This window comes from Cyclopterus lumpus, chromosome 6 (assembly GCF_009769545.1).
Source record: "Cyclopterus lumpus isolate fCycLum1 chromosome 6, fCycLum1.pri, whole genome shotgun sequence".
NCBI lineage: Eukaryota > Metazoa > Chordata > Actinopteri > Perciformes > Cyclopteridae > Cyclopterus > Cyclopterus lumpus.
The window spans coordinates 3,242,364-3,268,620 of record NC_046971.1 but is presented as its reverse complement, the minus strand read 5'-3'; the positions used below and the strand labels follow the sequence as shown (position 1 = coordinate 3,268,620).

Genomic DNA, 26,257 nt, shown 5'->3' with positions numbered 1-26,257 from the left:
GTGTATGGCGGGTAACTAGGAATGCACACGTCACATATCGGAATGTACATAAAAGAGGTCATCAATTTTCAAAACAAGAAACTACTAAGTTATTTAACTTCTATGAGGTCATTATACATTTAAAAAAAAAAAACCAAAACAAGTCAATAAAACATGAAATAACGCGTTATGGAAACACGCTGCCTTTGTTCCACATGATTACCAATAACTACACAGACCATAATTGACTGTTTTCTTCTTCTTCTGCAGTCTGCGTGTCTCACCTGAGCTGCGCGAGGAGCCGCCGCACCACCTGCACGCGTCACAGGGTTTGGGGGGAAAAGAGAAAAGAGGCGGAGCTTCACGAGAGAGGGAGAGAGAGAGAGAGAGAGAGAGAGAGAGAGACATAGAGAGAGGGAGAGACGTAAGAGAGCGTGTCTCTGCTGGATGAACCAGTCCGTGTTGAGCCACGCGCGAGAAAAGAAACACGAACCAGAGATCCAACCGCCGAATAAACAAATAAGAAAAAACAAAATCGGGACTATTTTTTTGGAGTTATTTGTTGTTCTTCTTTTTTTCTCCCCTCTGTCTCTCGCGCAGAGAGAGAAAACGGACCCACGGCGACCGGTCTGGGTTTGGATGAGCGAGTGGAGCAGTCCCGCAGAGAGCAGCGGGGACATGCTGTGACTCACAGCGCATTGCCCTCCAACAGGTGAGCTCCGTCACCTCCACCTTTACGAAATGTTCCCCTCTTTCTTTCTTGTTTTGGACTTTTCCCGTATGCGTAAACACGCGCAGACCCTGCAGCTCCTCTCCTCCTCCTCCTCCTCCACTCTGGACGTGCGCATGTCTTCTTCTTCTTCTTCTTCTTCTTCTTCTTCTTCTTCTTCTTCTTCTTTCTGACACATTCCTCATCGGCGTCGCGCTCTGTGCGTCACTCTCCTCTCACCCAGAACTCACGCTCCTCTGCTTCCCCACGCGCCTTTTGTCCTCTGGAGAACAACAGCCGCGCGGTTAGTGTGCGCGTGTGGTGCAGGTGCGCAATAACGTGCCCACTGTGACTCATGAGGCTCGGACCCAAACTCACTTTGTACCATGTCCTCCATCAGAAAGAAAGCTCTGATAGCGTCTAATATCATTTAACATAATCTCTTTATGTTTCGAAATGTAGACTTTTTAAAACTCTTAACTTCCCATATATCACCATTATCGCCTTATTTGCTTTCATTGTGTCTTTGGCATCAGAATCAGAATCAGCTTTAGTGGCCATGTGTGTGTGCACATACATGGAATTTGACTCCGGTTACACGTATGCTCTAGTCGTACATACATATTTAAATTACAAATAACAGGATAAATATAAAAAAAAGACATTAAAGACAACAGAGTAGCAACATGTACTGTATGTACAATAAAAAAACAACAACAGTGACAATGAATTGGGGATGTTAGTGCAGAAAGCAATATGATCTGCTCTTAACTTCTATAATATCTAATGTCTCTAAATATTCTCCCTCGAAACACTGTAATAAGATATTACTCTAGAATATACACATGAATATACTCTAGAATATACACTAGAATATACACATGAATATACTCTAGAATATACACATGGAAGACATCTGTGAGATTTCACTCACAAGTCGAAATGTGCCCACGGGGAATCTCGGTGAGTTTCTGCACCGCTGTGGGCTTGCATGTAAAAACACCCAAAGCCACCGTGGACGCTTTCCTGCCTTGTTTTGGTTTACAAGGCATGGTGGTGCAACCGCACGGCACGATAGGGAGCATGCAAATGTTAATTTAGCAAATTCTCCGGTGTCGCTCTCCTCCCCATCCCCCTTCCCCCTTCTCTCCCACTAAAAGCATCTCCCAGTGGATCACCATTTAGTTTGCCGGTGTTATTTATCATCGGGACGGTCGCCCCCCCTCCCCCGCGCCTTCTCCCTCAAGCCTCGTTTGTTTTAATTGAGTTTATCTGCGCTCCCTCGGGGCCCTCCGCTGTCTAAATTTAGGCCCCGTGGCGGCGAGCCGCTCTCTGGGGTGATTCACCGCTCGGCCTTCCGCTGTGGTCGCTGTAGAAGTGCTCACCAGGGCTCCGTCCGAGAGGTTCGTCCCGGGTCAGCGGAGTCAGGAGTTGCAGCGCTGATGATTCGGAGGCTGACGTTAAAGCTGTGTGCGACCACAGGGCCTCCAGTCACTTCAGTATGAACGGCTTGTGGTGGAGTGAGTAAGAACCCTGCTCTTAAGCCCTGACACAGTTCCATTTATGAGTCTAAAAAAGGATTTCGCTGTCCCTCTATTTTCTCCTCCCATGCTCCTTTCTCTCACACGTTCCCCACTCCAGACAATTGAGGCCGCCGATTCAAAGATATTCACGATGAGATTCAATGTCTCACCTTCTAATTTCTCCCGTCTCTCGTTTCAGGATGACTCTCAGCTCGCTTCACGCCGTCGCGCTGCTGTGGGCGTTGTGCCCCGCCGCGCAGGGCGTGTGCGACAGATCGTCCGAGACCACCGCGCTCGACCTCTCGGTCTCCTACGAGCTCCCAACGTTCACCGCGGACTTCCCGATCCAGAACATGGTGACGCTGGACGGGGTCATTTACGTCGGGGCTGTGAACAGAATCTACGCCCTGTCCCCGAACCTCACCAAGCTGTCGGAGTACCGCACGGGGCCGCTGCTCGCCAACGAGACCTGCGGACAGAAACTGACTGGCGCAATTGCCGGCGGTGGGGAAGCTGGCGACAGGGTGGACAACCACAACATCGCTTTGGTGTTGGAGAATATTTACGACAAGGGGCTGTTCAGCTGCGGCTCGGCGGACAACGGCGTTTGCCGGCGCCACGTCCTGGACGACGGCGTCAGCACGAATACCGTCGACGAACAGGTGTCTTGCTTCGCCGACAAGTCGAGGCAGCGCCGGGGTCAGCCCAGCGACTCGGACCTGGTGGTCAGTCCCTCCGGCTCTCAGGTGCTCAACGTGGAAAGCAACCTCATCAAGTTTTTCGTCGGGAACTCCGAGATCCCGGGCAAAGAAAACTCGTCGGGCGCCGCGCCGCGCCCCCACACCTTCGCTCTGCATCGGATGAAGTCGAGCCAGAACGGCTTCACTTTCTTTTCCAACCGCTCGCACATGGACCTGATCCCGTCCCTCCGGGGAAGCTACTACCTGCGCTACGTTTACTCCTTCCACAGCGGACCTTTCACCTACTTCCTCACCGTGCAGCGGGTGAGCAGGGAATCCCGGGCATACCACACCCGCATTGTCCGCATGTGCTCCGCGGACCTGGAGATCCGCCGCTACGTGGAGATGCCCCTGGAGTGCATCAGCACCGACAAGCGGCGGCGGCGCTCCGCCGAAGACGTGAACGTGCTCAACATCCTCCAGGCAGCCCACGTCACCAAGGTGGGCGACGACGTCGGGCTGCAGAAGCTGCTGAAGCTGGAGAAAGACGACTACGCGCTGTTCACCGCCTTCGCCCGGGGGAAGCCCAACTCCCCGGAGCCGACCCCCAACTCGGCCGTCTGCATCTTCTCCCTGAATCACATCAACAACATGTTCAAGACCTACATGGAGAAGTGCAGCACCATCGACCCGTACCACTTCACCGGGTCGGACAAGAAGTCCTGCTACAACGTGGTAAGAGCCGGGCTCAGTGTTTACGGGGAAAACGGGAAATGTGGCTCTCTGTTTTTACACATTATGAGCAAAAACTATTCTTAAAAAGAAAATGGGAGTGGCTGAAGTTGTGTGTGTGATGGCAACTTCTGCAATGCAATGGCTGCTGCTGCATTGATGTGTACAATTACGACACTTTTTATCACTCAACAAAGAGACTGATTAATTGACTAAAGTTAATTTAGTTATACGTGTACAGCCTGCACACAACTTATGCGATACTTTAAGCATTGCAGGGTTTTTTTAAATCAAATTTTAGTAGTAATTCATATGCATAAAATACTATAATGCATCTAACATCATAGCACTACTAACACTGAGAGGGTGCATGGCTTTGCAAATGAAATAAGTATCACCTGGGTTAATCTCTGCATGTAAACAGTTATAGTTTACAGTAATACTAAATATAATATATAAGTATAATATTCAAAACTCTATATTTCTGTCCCCGGTATTCAAGACATTTAAATAGTAGGTTTGTATCCAGAGTCCCAGTCAACAGTCTCTGTAGATCAGCAGCAGTTAGAGCGCCTAAAATAAGCCTCTCACAGTGAGCTGGCTTTGTTTTTAACAGATCTTTTAAAGTTAAAGGCCGTAGATGTTTATTCAGCACGGGCCGGTCGGCTTGATGGTTTGATGGTCTCCAGGTTCAGGCAACCAGTGTGTCTACTGGACTCCTTTTTGTGTCCTTGTGTCATTGTGTTCAAGTGTCCTTGAGCGAGACACTGGAGCGTGACCTGCTCCTGACCTCTGACCCCTCCGGTTCAGAGCATTCGTAGGAACGTGCGAGGAACCAAATTCCCGATTATAGTGGGATTCGTATTATTTCTGAGGTGCTTTCAAAGACCCTCGTGGTTCTCATGGTTGTGGATTGAAATGGAACATTGCCTCTGAGCTTAAAGAGCTTCAGTTTGAGGCCGTTTACATCCATATTTGGGGAACTCAGCCAAGTATCCGGACAATGATGTTAAAAACCACAGACCAGACCAGAGAGGGGGTCCTGACTGGTTGAGTGGGTCACCTGACCTCAATGCAGTTGATCATTATGGGCTTCAGTTTGTTTTTATTTAAAAGCCAGTTACACATGCTGAAGGTGAAGATGAGTTATATAGCGGCCTTGCAGAGCATCGCTGGGGAAGATTGCAAAGATTCACTGTAGTAACCTTCCCCCCCAAGCCCCTCCCACTTCCCCTCCCCCCCCCAATCACTGCGGCCCCCGTGCCAGTTGTTACCTCACCTTTAGTCACTCACCTCCAATCCATCAACGTTGACTCAATCAATCGGTTGAATCACCTGATCAATAATGACTCATCTTTACTTAACCTCGGCATCAGTCAGGCAGCGGATTAGCTTCGTGTCCTGGATTATCTTTTTAATACACTGAATATGCTTTCAAAGGGCAAGCACAAACAGGAGCAGCGGCACAGTCCAGTGAAAACACTGTGTGCGCGTGTGTGTGTGTGTGTGCGTGTGTGCGTGTGTGCGTGTGTGTGTGTGTGTGTGTGTGTGTGTGTGTGTGTGCTTTCTATTAGAAACTAGTTTGAACACCGCTGCTCGTGCCTTCGCTGTAGGAACATTTATTTGCTGTTGTCGAGGAGAGAGAGCCGTTCCCAAACCAGGTGAGGAAGAGTCCGGATGTTTCCGTATCCGTTTCCTGGTCTTACAGTGAAAACATATGTTGAGGAACCGTCACGAAAACAAGTGTAAAGGTGTGACTCGTGCTTGTGTATCTTCCTTGTGGACGTGACACTGAAACACAAGAGAATGGAGAGCAAGTTTACCAACGGATTGTCACAGATACCCAATGGAAACCGGTGGCTGCGCGGGGAGATCATAATCCATAACTGTAAGGCTGCACATTGGTTTGACAAAAAAAAAAAAAGGTTCATGCGGACGCACGTGAAGACACGAAGAGCGACGTGCCTTGCACATGCACACTGGGCGGGTGTTTGGGTACGACGGCACAGCCCTGACAGCTATCGGCAGCCCGGAGACCCACAGGGGAAAGTGAGGAATGCCGGGAGCTTGAGATGGGAGGGGGGGGGGGTGGGGGTGGGGGGGGTGGGGGGGGCAGGGGGGGGAGGGCGAATATCTGACTCTCAGCGAGCCGTGATGAATGGCTCGGGATAACAGGGCATCAGCAGCTGGGCGGAAGATGATCCCCCGACCCGCTGTGGCAGCCGGCCATGCCGGCGAGGGCCTCCCCCCCCCTCTCTCTCTCTCTCTCTCCCCCCCCCCCCCCCCCCCCCCTCCCCTTTTTACTAGCACCTGTGGGAAAAGTGGAAGTCGAGAAAAACGAAGAGCCTTTTTTTTGGTTCACGGGTGATCAAATAGGTTGATCTGCTATCGAGGAGCACGACGTCCAAAAGAGTTCAATAACCGGCGACCCGCAGGCGGATCTTCTGGCTCGAAGCTCAAAACCTCTGTGATCCTTGACAGTACACACACACACACACACACACACACACACACACACACACACATGTTGTGCTGATTACCGTTGAGCTACTGGATCAAAGGGGAAAATCATCCTGTTTGCAAATCAGACGAGCGAACGCCTCATTCTGCGGCTTCAAACTGTCACAACAGCTTCATGTTATTGCAGAACCAAAACCCGGTAGTGAATGAGCGGATTATTAGCTTATCGCCGGGTGACGAGGGGTTCATCATTAGCTTCTAGCGCGGGCACCTTTTGTTTTCGGGGGGCAACATTAAAAAGATTCGGTTAAATTGATTTTTTTTTATAGCCCAAAATCACAAATTACACTTTTTTTTTCTTCTTCTTTGACCTTTGACCTTTGAATGAGAGGATCCCTGTATCAACCGATGTCACGCGAACCACAATGAACAACACATTCAATGCACGTGACATAAATTATTCATATGATGAGAGTCGCGGGACGATGAAAAAGTTACGAGCACCAGGAATGTAACAGTGGATTAAGTAGAATATTAAATATTAATGATAACGCCCAAAACAATGTTGATGGCCAAAGGTCAAGGTCACCGTTACCCTTACAACTCCCTCAATGTCACGTGCACTTTTTTCTTTCTCTCGTCCTGGATGATTAACTGCCGCCGGTTGCGTAATGCAAAGTGAAGAATGCTGGGAAACCCTTCTGTTCCCTGAACCCCCCACAAGACACTGGCTGCCTGCGTCCGCCTGTCCATGAACACGGTTGTTCTGAGTGAGCGTTTCCATTACGAGACATTCTTTGCTCCTGACTCACGTGATTATGGCTTCATGACTTCGTGCATGTGCAGGAGGTGCAGGAGGAGGAGGTGCAGGAGGTGCAGGAGGATCTCCACGCCGTATAATTAGAGTCCTTCTGTTCCTAACTCTGCACAGTCCTCTGAGCAAGCTTTGATGTGTCGGCCAACGGAGCGATTTGAATAACGCTGACTTCATCCTTTTGTGCTGTCCTCACTCAACGATCCATTTTCTTTCTTTTTTTTTTAACTTCAAAAAACCAAAACAGACTTTTCTTTCTCTGCAGGAAAATAAATAAACGATCTGTTTTCAGATGGAGTTTGAAACCCCTTTCCAACGCGTGCGGGTCAAAGAGCTTTTATCTCCACCGTGAAGCCGTGTGACCTGGATCCTCCGGGTCCTCGAGACCGGCGAACAACCCGGCCGTCTGATGCCCGACCGTCCCGATGTGTTTACGACTTGTATTCAATGGCATATGGCAGACGTTGTGGTCATAAATCCATAAAAGGTGACAAGGCGCTCGTCTGGAGGCATGCCGAAGCACACGGGGAGCTTTACGCTGGCCGTTTGTTGTGCGTTGTGTCCCTGGTGGAAAAGCTCTCCGGAGGGGAGCTGCACGAGGTGGAAAGCGTGAGAGCACGTCTTGAGGTCTGGAGGTTTTAAGTGGTGGTTGTCGGCTCGGCTCAGACGGGCCTCTTAACTCCGGCTTGATAAACGATGTAATGACGAGCGGCTCTCGGCCTCTGAAGACGTGATTGTTCTTCTGCTCTTCGAGTACGCCGACGGGCCCCCGGGAGCTCCAGTTCTAAACATCTTGCTTTTTGAACGTAAACACATAGAAGCAGAAGCTCTGAAAAGTAGTTCCTATGAAAATAATGATATAAAAAGGTCTCATTTGTCGATTTGAGGCCATTAATAATTAATAAGCATTCTTCTTGGTGCACACACAACTTCCGGTGTGATAATTTGACTTATTTAAATAATAAGTACATTTTGAAATATTTTCCCAGCACGAATGTCAAAACTTGCAAACAATCTCACGTGAATTATTAAACTATCGATCCCCTCAGAACGACAGTATATCTCTTAAAGGGGGGCCGGCCCTTTAAGAGATATACTTACGTCCCCCCCCCCCCCCTTCCCATCACTCTATTGAGGGAACGGGATCATTTTGAGACTAAAAATAAAAGATCGGCCATCAGGGTCAAAATTATCATCGGATTACCATCGATTCCAGAAAAAAAAAAAGACAAAAAAAATCCACCAAATGCTGATTGCTTTTAAATTGAATCTCCGTCCTGATTGATCGCGGCGTTTTGCGTAATATGATTTCCAGCTTTTGACCGACGGTCATTTAAATTAACCCCCGCCGGGTTTTAATGAACAAGCGGCCCAGAGATGCCCATTGATTTTTCTTTTCTTTTTTTTTTACGTTATCGTGTTAAGGAATTCCTTCTAGTTTCTGATTATGAAACACAATAAAAGATAATGTGACTCCCTAAGACGTATACGGTTGTTTGGTCAATAGATAAGATATGATTTCATTTTATTTGCACATAGCGGCTTCTTTTTTTTTTTTAAACTCTACTAACACAGATGCTTTGTCCTTTTTAATGCTCAGTTAAAAAAGACAAAGCGCCCCTAAAAGCGTCAAAAGAACTTCTATATTAATGCATTTGTTGTGCGGTTGTTAGATTTCAGTCCGCTTTACTTTATATTTCACCGGGGAGCTTTTTTCAGACATGTAGGAGTTTGCAGAAAGTTTCCTTCTTTTTTTTTTTTTTTTACAGCGACAAAAACAAACTCATTAATGCATTAATAACACTTCGGATCACTTTTGGTGCATTCGTGGTCGTTTCTCCAGCGCCGGGCGGCTCGGTGCTGATTCCACGGGCTCGGCCCCGCGTGCCCGAGCCTGCTCCTGCCATCGCATGACTGGTATGCGTCCGCTTGCACTCCCACGTGCAACAGCACCGACACTACAAGACGTACTCTGGAGCCGTGTTCTCCTTTTCTTTGTTTTTTGCTCTGTAAACTGTGATTTTCTGTTTCCCTGCCGGGGGAAGACGGAGTGATATGAGAATGTGGAAGTAGCACGTGATTATGATTAAAGTATAAATGATTACAGGGCACAGAGTGTTCAGTTTATTAACTGGATCCCCGTTAGCTGGCGCCTTAGCGGATGCTAATCTTCCTGCATGGCGCCACAGAAAGGACAAAGTGTAAAACATGCAAAACATGACGTGAAAACAAACAGTTGAGGAAATAGTACAAACATGATAATAACACAATTAATATAAAGTGCAGTCGAGGACCAGGATGTACCCTGTGCGGTACATCAGTAATGTATACAAAGAAAGATCAGATGACTACAAAAGTGATAAAGTCAAGTAGTAGGTGCGCCTTTATTTAGGTTTTTAAATGACAAATTATTACCTGTATGAGAGATATGATAAGAGAGTACATTCCAAGCAGGTATCAAGTGACCTGAGCTAGCGCTCCTTGTGTGATGGTTATGGTCTGTTACGTGTGTATATTGTAACTGATTGAAGTACAGTTGTTATATATATATACACATATTTATATATATACATACATGTATATTTATATATGTTATACATAAATATATAAATAAATATATATATTTATATATATACATATTTATATATATACATGTATATTTATATATGTTATATATAAATATATATATAAATATGTATATTTATATACATATTTATATATAAATATATATTTATTTATATATAAATATATTTATATATATATACATATATATATATGTATATATACACATGTATATATATATATTTATATATATATATGTTATACATAAATATATTTATATATATACATATTTATATATATACATGTATATTTATATATGTTATATATAAATATATATATAAATATATATATACATATATATATATATTTATATACATATTTATATATAAATATCTATTTATTTATATATAAATATATTTATATATACATATATATATATGTATATATATATATACACATGTATATATTTTATTTATATATATATGTACATGTGTGTGTATATATATATATATATATATATATATATATATATATATATATATGATTGCGTATGAAGGGAAACATATCTAAATCATCTGTCAGATTTGATGTCCTAGAAGTTAATCCTACCTCAGATAAGATCGACCCGAACATGAAAATACAAAACAAAGAGCAGCACAGAGTTCTTTCCAGATGTCACAGATTGCGTCCCACATGCCCGAGTGCAGAACCCAAAGATTAAAACACTACGTTCCCTATTTTTATTGTTTGTTTTTTACTCCGTTTTGATAAAGAGTATAAACACAGTGTGTGTGTGTGTGTGTGTGTGTGTGTGTGCGTGTGTGAACGAGATGCGATCTTCTGGGTTTCATGAACCTGCATCCATCTCGTCCATAACGCACACGTTCACCACACGGATCTTCACGTGCGCATCACGTGCACGCTGCTGAGCTTTTAAATATTCTAGAGCGGAAGAAAAAAACAATTAGTTGATTCAATCGATTCATCAACGATCTGACGATTAATTTACTGGACTCATCATTCTATTAATTCATAAAATAATCGACTTATCGTTCCATACGCGGACACAACCTCGATAATCTTGGCTGACCACGTTGTGTTGTTTGTTTTGCATAAAGATAAATAAATAAACACCGTTATTAGATGGAAACAGTGTGAACATATTCCACATTTCTGCTAACAGAGCCAGAGGGTGCATTTGTATTCATTATTTTAGTTGTGCGGTCTTATTTTATTCATGTTTATTATTCATTTACAATATTTAAAATTTTAATTCACAGTCTAATGTCTCGGGGAAAGTTAAATTGCTCTAGTTTTGCTTTTATGTTCATTTATAATAACATCGTTCAACGTAATCATCTCTGCCGTTAAATATTGTTTTCATTGTCCGGGCTTCAAGAAAAGAGGGGTTTTTTTGTGTTGGAAAAGAAGCCCAAAAAAAGAAAGAAATGATGTTATTCGTTCCCCCCCCCCCCCACCCCCCCTCAGGTGTGCGTCACCTGGCCGCCGTGCCCAGGCAGCTCCCTCTGCGTGAGGAGAGGCTCGGTCACTTCCCTGACGTCATAGTTCTGCCTCGCGGTAACCGACACGATCCTACGACACCATCGTTAATCTCTCCACGTCGTAACTCTTCCACGGGACATAAAACCGTCGGGACCTCCAGAGTCCGTGTTTTCTTCACATCCACTCCAACGTCGGTGTGTCGTTTTGAGTTAATGATCAACCCGGGAGTTCGTTTCTTTTGGGGGGGGTTAGGTTGAAAGTGTGTGTAAATCCTCGCCCGCAGGCTTTTTGTGTGCACGTCTTATCTTTTTGTTCCCCGAGATAAAGAGAAACATGCAAACCGCCACGCAGCGCCTGCAAGATGTCTTCCAGGGCTGGAAACTAGCAGCAGCCCCCCGAAACTGTTACGCGTACACCACTCGCCCCTCTTTGAGAGTTCATGGGACAAAACAATGCCAATTAAGCCTCTGGGAAGTTTTCCAAACTTCTGCTGGGGGGGGGAATTTGGAAAAAATCGACCCTTCCGCCGTGGTTGGCTGATGAATAAATAAACTTTGTCCCGAAGGCCTCAGACCCTGAACCCTCATGGATTTAACTGGCTTGAACCGGTGTAAATATACGATTGGGACATCACTTTGCTGTCGCCATGACGACATCTTAAATCTATTTAATCCCGATAGTCCAATTAACCGTTTACTCGTCTTTTTTGGTCCAAAACAGCTCAACAAAGTTACGTGTTTGATGGATAAATCTGTGTAATGTAATCTCTGCTGGCGTCGCTCCGCTCTGTGTGTTCTCATGTTGAAGGCGTTTGGGAGCCATTACACTTGTTTTAGTGTCGAATATAAAGGAGCTGTGCTCCGCTGAGCTCGTGAGTCAAGGCCCCCCGAGCGCTTTCCTAATCAGCGGCGTGCCTCCTCCTCTTCCTCTTCCTCTTCTTCCATTTCACTGCACGGTGATATCCTGCTACTGGAACGAGGCGTGCCGATGCTTATCCGTCATCCCCAACAACAACAAAAAGCAATCTCCTTCTTCTCTCCTCTCTCCGAGCGGTCGGCCTCACCTCGACCCCTAAAATATTGGGTCTCGGTCTGGCCTCGTAATCACAAAAGCTCACCGGAGCAGCAAAATTGTCGCCCGGGCGGACGCCAATGAAATCCGCCCCCCCCCCCCAACACCCCCACCCTCCCGTCTCCATATTTCTCGAGGTTGCAGTCGGGAGCACATGAGAGAGGGAAGGTGCAGGTTTTTTGTGTGGTCTGGTCGGTGACCTGGATGACAGAATCCTTCGGTCGGTTCCTCCAGTGGACCGTAAACTCACCTTTACCCGTCTTCGAGGGGCCGTAGCAGCCTCTTGAAGATGGTAACCCTGGGTTACGGTTCCTCTAGCCTCTCGAAGACGGTAACCGTGGGTTTACGGTTCCTCCAGTGGACCGTAAACCACGGTTACCGTCTTCGAGGGGCCGTAGCAGCCTCTTGAAGATGGTAACCCTGGGTTACGGTTCCTCTAGCCTCTCGAAGACGGTAACCGTGGGTTTACGGTTCCTCCAGTGGACCGTAAACCACGGTTACCGTCTTCGAGGGGCCGTAGCAGCCTCTTGAAGATGGTAACCCTGGGTTACGGTTCCTCTAGCCTCTTGAAGATGGTAACCCTGGGTTACGGTTCCTCCAGCCTCTCGAAGACGGTAACCGTGGGTTTACGGTTCCTCCAGTGGACCGTAAACCACGGTTACCGTCTTCGAGGGGCCGTAGCAGCCTCTTGAAGATGGTAACCCTGGGTTACGGTTCCTCCAGCCTCTCGAAGACGGTAACCGTGGGTTTACGGTTCCTCCAGTGGACCGTAAACTCACCTTTACCCGTCTTCGAGAGGCCGTAGCAGTCTCTTGAAGATGGTAACCCTGGGTTACGGTTCCTCTAGCCTCTCGAAGACGGTAACCGTGGGTTTACGGTGGGTTACGGTTCCTCTAGTGGACCATAAACCCACCGTTACCATCTTCGAGAGGCCATAGCAGTTTCTTGAAGATGGTAACCCTGGGTTACGGTTCCTCTAGTGGACCATAAACCCACCGTTACCGTCTTCGAGGGGCCGTAGCAGCCTCTTGAAGATGGTAACCCTGGGTTACGGTTCCTCTAGTGGACCGTAGCAGCCTCTAAGCTAAACACTGTTGAAATTGCTTAAATTGGGTTTGACTGGAAAGCTGAAATTCCAATGAGCCCAATTCATGTGTGATGATCTTAGCGGTGGAGCCTTTTCTTGAGCTCAACATCACTGTATAAAATGACCTTCTATAGAGACCTTCAGGGGATGTGGGCTTTTCTACATATATATCTTCCAACCATCCAAGTGCACAATTTAATCCATTCTCTGGCGGACATGTTTGTTTAAATTTAGCACCAAATCCCATGTAACGAATGGTATCAAGCAAGAAAACTGCTTACGAAGCCCTCGGCCTCATTAAAAAAATTATTTCGGTTTTATCACAGATTTACGACTATGAAAAAAAACGTTGACATACAGGACCGAAATTAATCTTCACATCCCCTATTCTATTTGGCATATCCTGTTGACCTGCTGTCACCCCCTAAAGAGGGAGGAAGAAAAACGAGTCACTAAGGGTTGATTTAAGTTTTATAAGTCTCAAAAGTTGGACAAATGAAACCAAAACCATCTGCGTGTTTATTAAGGTGTCATTTGGGGGAACCGGCCCTTTAAGTGGACATTTTCCGTCTCCATCGACCATCTCAACGTTCCTCCACAGATAACCAAGATTTTCTTAACCAAATGTAAGTGGACAAAGCGTCATTCCAGGGCAAGGTCTGACCTTAGATGAGGACTAATCCCCCCCCCCCCCCCCTCCCCCCACGCCTCCATTCAACCAGTAATCCCCACACAATGCCTGCAAAGGATTGCGCCTGACTGTGTACTCAAGTAATGGAGGCAAAGAGAGGAGGACACCCCTCCTCCCCCTGCCTCCCAAAACAATGCCCCACAAACACAGGGAGGCCATCCAGTCGACCCCTGGATATTGTCTCCGCGGGCTTTGATCTCAACCCTCCTCACCGGTGAGCCGGGCCTCAATCATCTGGCAGGAGGAAGGCGAGCTCCCAGCTGAGAGGCGCTGAGCAGCTTTTCTGGGAAGCGGAGTGGTGCAGCGTTTTTTTTTACGGTCATAACCCTTCTTTTCGTCTGCAGCCGGGCTCTGCCAAGGCAGCTTAAAAATAACTCTGTTTTTGTTTAAATTCAAGCCGGCCTTTGTTCTGTTTCGCAGACGTAAATTGTTTGTTATTTTTGTGTGATTACCAGTCAAGAAAACCCTTGTTATATGTTGGGTTGCATCACACACCTTCCAGCCTGAGCACATCGTGAAGTTATTCTGAGACGCTCCGGTCCCGAGCATTATGAATTCTGGCTTCGGGGGGCCCCCGCCTGCTCAGTGAGTGAGCGCAAGCAGATGCGGCAAAAAAAAAAAAAAAAGAAGAAAGTATTCAGAGCCCCTGAAGATCTTTTCGATGCGCGTGCACGTGAGCCGAGAAAGGAGGTCGGGCGACGCTGCAAATGCCAGAAAGCCGAACCTCCAGGAAAAGTAGCGCCGATTCTGCATCGTTGCTCCTCGAGGAAAACGGGGGCCGGTCGGTTCCCCCACGAGTCTCTGGAGCCTCCTGCAAGCTGTCACGACATGCAGTGAAAGACGTTACGGGGACTTCTTAAAGATCAGCTTGAGGTTTTGATGAGGTTTTGGGCTGTTTGCGTGTCCGTGGTATCCCCCGCTGTTATATTTAGCCCCGTTGGTGCAATAGCAATGCGAAGCTGCTGGGATATTACATTTGCTTTTCTGTGCCACAAAAAAATAATCATAAAAAAAGGCCGTGCAGACGCTATATTTCAGATTCTGCGCTCGTATTCGTTTTGTTTTTCGTCATCTGGCTCTGATCTGAGATCTGAGGTCCACCGGTGACCTCGTCTCATTAAAAAGGCGCCGCCGGAGCGCCGTTTACAACCTGAGGTTATCAGGCCGTTCCTCAACGGCTGCTGTTGGGCTGCGGCTCTCCAGCTGCCTGTCTAACAGCCTGCGCCCCCCCCCCCCCCAACCACCACCACCCCCCTTCCCTATTTCAAGGCCTCTGCAGTTCAATCTGTTTCCAAGGTGGATAAAATTGCTCCTCAGATCTGAAAAAAAGAACGAGAAGCAGAGAGCGACGCTTTTAGTCGTGAAGGCAGATGCTTCAAAGGGGAGCAGGGAATCTGCGAAGGATCATGATCTTCAAATCCATCGCAGGCCTCCTCGGCACCGAGGGACGATCATTCAGACGTTTTCAATAAAGACAACGGCTGTACTTTTAACCCCCACCCCACCGCCTGTAGCAATCAACGGGAGAGGGCTACGCTAACGCTAACAGAGTTATGCAATAGATGATTGGTGCTGAGTCTCCGGAGCACCCTCCATAGTGAATCACCCCCCCCCCCCCCCCCCCCCCCGCCCCTTTACGTTATTGTGTTCCTGTAATTAGGAGCACATGTAGGAAGAGCAACGGACACATTGGAGATTAATATGACCTCGGGAAGACATTAATGCTCTAAAATAATGAGTACTGCGCAGGATGAGGAAGACGTGCCAAGTCACAACTCATTTAGCCACAGAGCAGAACGTATTGAGACGTGGAGTTTGATGACGTTTGAGGGCGTTTGATGGTGTTTGAAGACGTTTGAGGGCGTTTGATGGCGTTTGAAGACGTTTGAGGGCGTTTGAGGGTGTTTGAGGGCGTTTGAGGGTGTTTGAGGACGTTTGAGGGCGTTTGATGGCGTTTGATGGTGTTTGAAGACGTTTGAGGGTGTTTGAGGACGTTTGAGGATGTTTGAGGATGTTTGAGGACGTTTAAGGATGTTTGATGGTGTTTGAGGACGTTTGAGGGCGTTTGATGGCATTTGAAGGCGTTTGAAGGCGTTTGAAGGCGTTTGATGGCGCTTGAGGACGTTTGATGGCGCTTGAGGGCGTTTGATGGTGCTTGAGGGCGTTTGATGGTGCTTGAGGGCGTTTGATGGCGTTTGATGGCGTTTGAGGGCGTTTGAGGGCGTTTGATGGCGCTTGAGGGTGTTTGATGGCGCTTAAGGGCGTTTGAGGGCATTTGAGAGGACGTTTGAGGACTTTTGAGGGCGTTTGATGGCGCTTGAGGGCGTTTGATGGCGCTTGATGGCGTTTGAGGGCGTTTGAGGGCGTTTGATGATGCTTAAGGGCGTTTGAGGGCGTTTGAGAGGACGTTTGAGGACGTTTGAGGGCTTTTGACGGCTTTTGACGGCTTTTGACGGCGATTGAGCGCTTTTGATGATGTTTGAGGACGTTTGAGGGCGTTTGATGACGTTTGATAGCTTTTGAGGGCGTTTGATGGCGTTTGAGGGCGTTTGATGGCACTTGAAGGCGCTTGAGGGCGTTTGATGGCATTTGAGGGCGTTTGATGACGCTTGAGGGCGTTTGATGGCGTTTGAGGGCGTTTGATGGCACTTGAGGGCGTTTGAAGGCGTTTGAAGGCGTTTGATGGCGCTTGAGGGCGTTTGAAGGCGTTTGATGGCGCTTGAGGGCGTTTGAGGGCGTTTGATGGCGCTTAAGGGCGTTTGAGGGCGTTTGATGGCGTTTGATGGCGCTTAAGGGCGCTTAAGGGCGTTTGAGGGCGTTTGATGGCGCTTAAGGGCGTTTTAGGGCGTTTGAGAGGACGTTTGAGGACGTTTGAGGGCTTTTGACGGCTTTTGACGGCTTTTGACGGCTTTTGACGGCGATTGAGCGCTTTTGATGGTGTTTGAGGACGTTTGAGGGCGTTTGATGACGTTTGATGGCTTTTGAGGGCGTTTGATGGCGTTTGAGGGCGTTTGATGGCACTTGAGGGCGTTTGAAGGCGTTTGAAGGCGCTTGAGGGCGCTTGAGGGCGTTTGATGGCATTTGAGGGCGTTTGATGACGCTTGAGGGCGTTTGATGGCGTTTGAGGGTGTTTGATGGCACTTGAGGGCGTTTGAAGGTGTTTGAAGGCGTTTGATGGCGCTTGAGGGCGTATGATGGCGCTTGATGGCGTTTTAGGGCGTTTGATGGCGCTTAAGGGCGTTTGAGGGCGTTTGATGGCGTTTGATGGTGTTTGAGGGCGTTTGATGGCATTTGAGGGCGTTTGATGGCATTTGAGGGCGTTTGATGACGTTTGAGGGCGTTTGAGGGCGTTTGATGACGTTTGAGGGCGTTTGATGGCGTTTAATGACACTTGAGGGCGTTTGATGGCGCTTGAGGGCATTTGATGACGTTTGAGGGCATTTGAGGGCGTTTGAGGGCGTTTGAGGGCGTTTGATGACGTTTGAGGGCGTTTGAGGGCGTTTGATGGCGCTTGAGGGCGTTTGAGGGCGTTTGAGGGCGTTTGATGGCGTTTAATGACACTTGAGGGCGTTTGATGGCGCTTGAGGGCATTTGATGACGTTTGAGGGCATTTGAGGGCGTTTGAGGGCGTTTGAGGGCGTTTGATGGCGCTTGAGGGCGTTTGAGGGCGTTTGATGACGTTTGAGGGCGTTTGAGGGCGTTTGAGGGCGTTTGAGGGCGTTTGATGGCGCTTGAGGGCGTTTGAGGGCGTTTGATAGCGCTTGATGGCGTTTGATGGCGCTTGAGGGCGTTTTTGATGGCGTTTGAGGGCATTTTGAGGGCGTTTCCATCCATATTCATCCACATTACGCTTGTCGCCCTTTTTACCCCTCGGGAACTATAAAAAGCTCCGCTCTATCTAGTGTGCTCTTTCTTTTAGGCAACTCGCTTTACGAGTGAATAAATGATTGTGTCAAGAAAATAAAGCCCAAACTAAATATAATTTCTGATTTAAAAAACTCAATGTGTGCTTTCAGGCATCCTAATATCATGGGGGGGGGGGTGTTCCCTGCCTCAGCATCCTCACAGCAGATGTCACAACTATCAGACGTGAACTCGACGTTTCTACAAATAAAAGTCAGGGTAGAAACTTTACTGTACGGAAACAATGCGAGCGGAGCACGGCGAGCTTTAATACGGTGTAACGTATATCTCGTACGTCGGGAGCTTTTTATGAAACACCTCGGGGTAAGAGCTGCGCGGATGAAACCCAATATCAATCATCAACGGGGGAAGAAAAACCATCTGTTATGTAAATAAGACGGAAACTTTCAGAAGCTTCGCCTCGTAAAAAGATAATATTGCCCTCTTAACATCTCTATCTGTGCAACGTAAGAATGTATCAAGGAGTCGACCTCTCTTAAATTCCCTTTGATCTGCGGACCGTATAAACTTTAGCTACCGTGTCAGTCTGACCCCAAATGTGCTTTTTTTTTTTTTTACTCTGGAAAACTCATTTAGCCGTTTAAGTAAAAAAAAAAATGTTTTCGTCGAGCGGCGGTGGAAAAATCATCCCGTCTCCGTGGAGATGATATTTTAGTCTCTCTCGTCGGCAGGCAGAGGAGACGGAGGATGCAGGAACCCCCTCCTTCACACCGTCAGGCCGGCTGATTTAGTGGCGCTGAGAGACTGGAAGCTGCATTGTTCCTGGACACACACACACACACACACACACACACAGACACACACACTGTGTGCGTCTGTGTGTGTGTGTGTGTGGGTGGGAGACAGAAACTCTTTCAGACTTTTATGAAGCAACAACGTCTTATTCACTTATTATCAGTATCTTTTGAACAAGAGAATATTTGTTCACAATAAATACATTAAAATCAGGCTGAGATTTTGGTTTATTTTGCTTTATGACACGTGGAAATGGTGATTTTTGATTAGTTATTTATATTTACTACGCATTTTTACTCACGCACCTGGAGTGTCTTCAAAATGTACGTCATTTTACAGTAAACATAACTTTACATAATATACTCTGAAGGTTTCTACAGAGGGGTTTCTTCATAAGTCATTCATGTTCTGATTCATGCAACATTTTAATACTAAAACAAAGGGGAAAATGTACTTTTTTATGGCTGTCGACAGTATTTTCTGATTTATGGAGTGACACAAAGAGAAAACCTTTGACTCGAATGCGTCCACTGAACTAAAACTTCAAGACCTTTTCAAAATCTGCTTCGTCCAGTGTTCAGATTGCTTTTAGGGAAATGTATATGCAAATTATCATGTATTCAAGAAGGATAATAGCTCATTTGCATGTTCAAACTTAACATTTACAGATGTAGGTGATGGACTGGGGACGTTTCATTGTGACATCTACAACACAGGCTCTAAGAAGGTCATGAAGTATGTCAAATGTAGACGAGGTCGTCAAACGCTGATGTCCAGATGTCGTGAAATGAAAATATTCGTTTCCCCACAGTCTCCCCCTATTTTAGTCATTTTGCACGTACGTTTCCGAAAGTGTAATTTTACAGCAATCTTCACGTATTATTCTCCTGTCGGACCTGTTTATGTGTGAGGCCTGTGTGGTGTCTGTCAGGGGGGGAGGGCTTCTCTCACTCCCTTAACTGTCCCTGAAAAGCCTCCTGCAGCAACACACACACACACACATTAACACATGGCTCCATGCGCTTGGTGCGACCAGCCACCTGCGTACTCAGACACACACACACACACACACACTCACACACACACACACACACTCACGTCACGGTCCTTACAACAACTGAGGGTCAGGTTGCAGAGGTACGTGCACCCCGAGTCCAGGTGGAGTACTCTTATTGTGTGTCCCGCAACAACACACACACACACACACACACACACACACACACACACACACAGGCCTATTTCTGCACTGCGCATTCCTTTGCATTTCACTTTCTCTCCCTGTGAAACAAACATTGCATTTCCACACCCCGACGACAACCGAACCTCACCCGCCGTCCGGAGCACATGATCGCACGATCGCACGAGCGACCCCCGGGGGTCAAAAGTCTGTTATCCCAGTGGGGGGGAGCGTTGGGGCGACGAGACACACACTCGCGTTGCATGTGTGTGTGAGTCTGCTAACTCGAGCTAAGCCTGCGCGGCGCACGGTGTGTGTATTTCTGCGCCGTCGCCGGTATCTTCTGCACGCCGGTGACGGTGTTTGTCTCCAAGGCGTCGGTCGCTAGTAACCCAGTCCACGGCCTGTAATTCACACACACACACACACACACACACGGGACCCCGGGGGCCACAGTGAGAGTATGAAAACGACATTAGACCCCGCAGATCGCCTTTCACCTCCCCCCCCTCCTTCCTTCTTGATTGGTCGGAGTTGCGCCGCGAGGGTTTTTATTTAGGAGCCCCACGACACCGAAACCCTATCGCCACGCCGTTGTTTTTGGGGACAATGGTTGCTGGTTAAGTACGGGACAAAAAGGTGTGCAATGTTTCACGTATCTGCCCCACGGGGCCTGTTCTACGGCTGAAAGACACGCTCGAGAAAAACGGCCTGAAAGATGTCGAACATCGGGGGGGCCGAATGAAAGGCAAAGAGGAAATAAACTTCAAATGGAATCAGTGATAATAGACATTTATTTGTTTTACATAATAAAATAATGATCCCAGGAAGAGAGGCATGAAGCCTATTGGTGAAACACTGGCATCGGCCGATTCCCAAAGCCCATGTTAAGGTATCGGGTCCAAAAGGTCCGATCGGTGCGTCCTTAGTAACGACCGGACAACGTCTGTTATTGTGTCACTCTTATGAGGTTAATAAAAAGGGAATACAACATTTTTCTGTCGCTCTTTTCTGCAACCATTCCTCTAAACCGCCTTTTACCACCGACTCCGTTGCCTTGATCCTCGGACGTACCTCGTGCCTCCGAGACCTTTTCCGGGTCCTCCCTCCCACCGTGCTGCTCCCCTTCATCCCAACAACACCCCCCGAAGTCCTGTTTGTTTGCTCTGACAATGGCCTGTTTACTGAGCCGCGTGGCATAATCTCCACCACGATGACGACCTCTATCTGTTTTGGTAGCTTCTCAAGGGGGTGGGGGGGGGTATTCCGTCCTTAAAAGTGCAAAGTTTCTACGGATCGTACTTTAAACTGAAGCTCTGGGTGGAGGTAGACATCTTAAAAGGTGTACTTCGCACACCAAAGGGGGTTTCCAGTCCTGCCTGAGACTCTATCAGACCCTCAACTCGTCCTACGCGTCCATATCTTTATCCAACTTCAGTCACTTATCATCCGGTGTGCACTCTCTTTGACCCCCGGAGTAATTCAGTGCAGATCGACTGCCAGCTTTCAATTTCCTCCACATTTCCCCCCAAACTGCTCCCACCGGCCACGGAGAACATTGGGTTTAACGTCCTTCGGCGGGTGTGCTCCTCCGTTAACTGGATTGCTCGGCTGTGATGTCCTGATTCATTGCTCCATTGTTCTCCTCGTCTTCAAAGCTCTCCTTTTGAGACCCGCACCGAACAAATGACGTTTCACACATATCCCATAATTGAATGGCCTTATTGCCGAGGCAGTGCTTTAGGGTTTTCAGAGGCGGTAAGAGATCCCAAGCGGTGATTAAAACCAAGTTTGTTCAATCCAACAAGACCAGTCTTTACCCTTAAAGGGACAGTTCACCACACAATTAAAAGTTACAATACCTTGTTGTTAGCCGTTTAACGTAGAAAACATCAGTTTCAGCCGCTTTTCGCACCACAAGCTCAGCGCCTTACAGTCCCGTTATACCGGAGGAGAGGAAGATGTCTACGGCCGTTGAAGCAATCCAGATTGATGACAAATAGCACTAAATGTATGAGGTAAATCAATTAGGGGGCGAACTGTCCCTTTAAGGCCCTTTGCAGAGTGGAGGTGATTCTTTCGTGCGTGTCAGTATATTTTTTAGGACTATACTTTCACGCAGAACGCTAATGTCGATTTTTTTCTAGAATAAAGGCATCGACCAATCATGTTGTGCAGGATGTTTCTTTTGTTCTGTATTCATGAAACAAGAGTCAGAGAGGTTCTGTAGGCTCAAACTAGAGGATATGTTACTCCTTTTAACCAGATATTCTCTTTCTGTTCTTACCTTTCACAATAAAAGCCTTTAGACTTGAATAATTTATTTTTTTCTCTTTGTTTTTGGTTTGCTTTATCTGAGCCCGTAAAGTCCCGTAAGTCACAACAAAAGGTCAAAACTAAGCGTATTTTCCCGCATAACCTTCATGCAATAAAGTCACAGCGAGGCGCTTTGAAAGAAGCCGTCCACAGGTCTTCATAATCACTCTACCTGTACCCCCCCCCCCCCCCCCCCCCCCCCACCCCACCACCACCACCACTTTGTGACTCCAGTGAAGAGGTCATCATCCACTGAAGCTGAGAAAACAACAGAAAGCTCAGGACTGGTCAGGCGGGCCAGGTCAAGGACCTTGAGAGCCACAAGAGGCCCGGCACCCTCTGGGTCATTAATAATTAATGAAACCTGAGGCCCGGGACGGGAGGCCATGACTAAACACAGAAAGAGCCGGAGCAGGGCAGCGAGAGTATGTGTGTGGGGGGTGGGGGGGGGAGTAGAGTTGGTGCTTTAACTGTATGCTCCAAAAGGCCCCAGACACAACCTAGAGGCGTCTGAGAACCAAAGAGAGGAGCCCACGGGTTATGCTTCTAAACTCAAGTGAGAACGTAGAAGTGTGGTTGCCCAATTGGATGGATGGGGTTGAGGGGGGGAGTTTAAGTTTTTTTCCCATGGAATAACCAGCATGAAAGTCTTCTTCCCATGAAATCCTGCCGTCTCCTTAAACTTCCAGTCAACAAAGCGTGTTCTGGCCCCGCAGGGCGCCGGATCACACCGAGAGACCTCCATTACGAGCTTGGCCTGATGAAAGAGTAGCTAAGGTGGGGGGGGGGGCTTGGTTCTTAACCCCCCACCACCACCATCTGATATGAAAGAAGATAGCTCAACATGATATTATATAACCAGTGTTTTTTAGGAGAGCGACGTGTTTGGAGAAGGAGATCTGAATCTTTGGCTGGCGGTTCCCAGTAAAAGAAATGAATGTCACTTTTAAAGTGGACGTCCTTCAATGTAAAACACGACGTTGCCGACGTTTTTTGTCTGCGCCTTAAATCATATCTTCTTTCTAACGAGTCGCCTTTTTCCATCTTCTCTTCTCAGAGCTCACCGGACGACTGCGGCCCCCACGAGGGGATCCACGAAGGGAAGGAGGGCGAGTACCGCCTGCAGGTGACCCAGTTCGTCCAGAGGCTGGAGTTCTGGCACAAAGAGCTGACGGACACCCTGGTCACGTCCATCACCGTGGTGCAGGTGCACGGCCGCGCGGTGGCGTACCTGGGCACCGCCGACGGGCGCCACATACAGGTAGAGGAATCACAGGCGGTTACCCCATGGGCAGAGTGGGCAATGTGCTCAGGGGCCTGAACCAATGGCGTTTGGGGGGGAGGCGGGGCTTATCTTGTCTTCTTTTTTTTAATGTTAAAGTATTTTAGTCTTTAAAATATTGGTGTATAAAATGAGTTAAGTTAACTGGGTCCCTGGTTAACTGGGTCCCCGGTAAACTGGGCCTGGTTAACCTTGGTTAACTGGGCTTTGGTTAACTAGGTCCCTGGTAAACTGTTAACCTGGTTAACTGGGTCCCTGGTTAACTTTGTCCCTGGTTAACTGGGCCTGGTTAACTAGGTCCCTGGTTAACTGTTAACCTGGTTAACTGGGTCCCTGGTTAACTATTGTTTAGTTGGCGTCCGTGACAATCCGTCCGTGCAGGAACCAACATTTTGCACGGGAGATACTCGTCGTGAACGCGGAGGCCGAGGCTTCCCCGTCCTTCGCCCACAGTCCATGTAAATTGGGCGGCTCAACACCTCTGCTAGCCGGGCAGGTTGTGGGAAACTGTGACCGGGCGGCAGGATCTTTCTGTTTGCACACTCCGCTCACCTTGGACCCGAGCCTCCCGTCCGCCATCTGAGCAAACAGTCCCTTTTGGCCTATATATCGCCGCTCGAACCAACAGCGGATTACGAGCTCCTGATCGTTTGTCAGCTGCTTTCAACGTCTCACACACGACCTGTCAATGCCGCCTGGAGATTTTAAAGGAGTTGGAACTCCTCTCCGTCGAGTAAATGCGAGGAACAGACAATATAATGCTTGCTCACCGAGATCAAAGGTTAATAGATACACTATTTTGCTGTCAGGAGAGCTAATAAGTCAGTTACCGGAAGCTCTGGTTTCTCCTCCCAGAAGAAAAAACTTGTGAAGACAGAATAAATGGAGCAATATGGCCGAATATTAGAAGATAAAACTTTATGCCGCCAGTAATGAAAAAGTTCCAATCTTCCTGTCCCTTGACTTTTCCTCAATAAACTGCATTGTTATAATTTAAAAAACCTCCTCAAATATAAGTATATATATTAAGTTATAAACTTAACTTTCAAGTTTAAAAAAAAAACACCTGCAGTTACAGTCTATCGCCACAGGTGTCGCCAAAGAGAAAAAAACGGAGATATTTGATATTGTCCCTTTTAAAGAAAAGTACTATCAAATACTGCCAGTTCACACGATACAGGGACGAGATGACATCGACTCTGTGACATGGACAAAATAAAGGAAACGCCTCCAAAGCTCAGGATGTCAAATGTCCGCCTCTAAATCTTCTTACTTTTCCTCCCCTCCTCTCCTTTCCTAAGGGAATGTGCTTTTCCCTCCAAGATATGCATCCTTGAATGCATCCTTGAAGCCTCTGGCCTTGATTGCAAGATATCTTTTAATTGCAGCGCTGACATTAAAACCCAACTTTCTGAAGCTTTTGGCCAGCAGTCCAGAACTCAAGGTCACTTTTGTTGCAGGTATTTGACCTCCGAGTGAGCAACTCCAACTCAACCACAAGTAACTTGTAGGTCAAAAGATGTCGAAATGAGGCGGAAAGGTTTCCTAAACTATTCATACAATGATCTTCTCACTTAGTTGTTAAACCCCCAACAGTGTTACATTGATAACGTGTTGTTATGCACACTCAGACACGTGGAACCATGTGCAGCTTTCCGTCCAGCGATGTTGTTTTTGTGTGTAAGTGTGTTGGCGTCTCAGTGTGACTCCCCCCCTCCCTCCCTTTGCATGAGCTGCTTTCACTGTGTTTACTGTGTACGCCGCTGCAGAGTAAAGTGCAGCGAGTCATCGCTCCCCCCCCCCCCCACACACACACACACACACACACACACACACACATTTACAAACAACAACGAAACTAAAGCACAAGCTGAATTACCTCATGTGTTTTTTAAAAAAAATACAAGAATGAAAAGACACGCATGGAAGAAAAAGAAAAAGGCGACAGAGACGTGGAGAAAAAAAAAGAAGGGCCAACAGCTGCAGGGGGGGGGGGGGGCTTGGAGAGAGGGGGGGGGGGGCGGCTTACAAGAAGAACGGCACGTTAATGGTGAACGCCGAGCTCCGCTGACACGTTCACTCGCACGGCATTTTTCTACTCGCCGGGCGTCCCGTGCAGCTGTTGCTGTGTGTTTCTATACCATCAAAACACACACATACACACACACACACACACACACACACACACACACACACACACACGCCTCACTCAGGCTTTCCTCCCTTTTTTTTTTTTATTTTGGGGTTTTTAAATTCTTTTTTATAGTTGGCAGAATTGTCCCGAGCGTCATTGTTTGAGCAGCTGCCTCGCTGCATTTCATGGGATGCGTTCTGCCTATCGAGTGACCGACGAGCACAAGAGACAAAGATGTGAACGAGCCGCTGACGCTTCCCTTTTTATTAGCCGTGCGTTATCAACGGAGGATGTTTTTGAGATGCAGGTAGAAGGAAAACAAATGGAAGTGATCGGATTTGACTTAATAGAGAGAAAAGGAGATTATTATTATCATTATTATCATCTCTCCAGTCCCCTTTTGGACGTGTCAGGAACGACTGGTGTTGTTTTTAACAGTTTTAACCAGTCTGCATACAACAAATTACTTCTTTTTTTTTAATGCATTTTCCCACGAATGTGCAGCCGATCAGTTCCCCTGCTGTGTTGGAGGCCAGAAAAGCGACAATGGGGTTATTATGCGTACGTACGGAAGTCGGCGTTGACCTTCCAGAGGGACACGAACACCGGTCTCCTGGGTGAAAGTCACTCTGGTTGCTGCGTTGCTTTTGAGCACCCTGATTGGCTTAGACATTCTGACTGCACTGACTTCGATGGGTGACATTTGATTATAACGGATTAAAAATGACTCTGAAAGACCCACGATGTGACGAACTGGAATGAACCGGTTGATCGAGCAGCTCAAGTCACTTTCCAACATAAGCCTATAACATGTGAGTGCGAGAAAAGAAAAGAACCCGTCGACTTTTCGCGTGCTTTCGGTTTCCTGGACGAAAATA

General features: G+C 47.3%; 1 protein-coding gene across 1 annotated transcript in view; it reads left to right on the top strand.

The window, feature by feature from the left end:
• Positions 1-413: 413 nt before the first annotated feature.
• met (MET proto-oncogene, receptor tyrosine kinase) overlaps positions 414-26,257 on the top strand; it is a 59,313-nt gene continuing 33,469 nt past the window's right edge. Inside the window, exons 1-3 of the mRNA XM_034535899.1 lie at positions 414-691; positions 2,411-3,626; positions 23,021-23,224. Of these exons, the coding sequence (XP_034391790.1) occupies positions 2,412-3,626; positions 23,021-23,224 (1,419 nt within the window). The 5' untranslated portion in view covers positions 414-691; position 2,411. The remainder of the gene's footprint in view (positions 692-2,410; positions 3,627-23,020; positions 23,225-26,257) is intronic.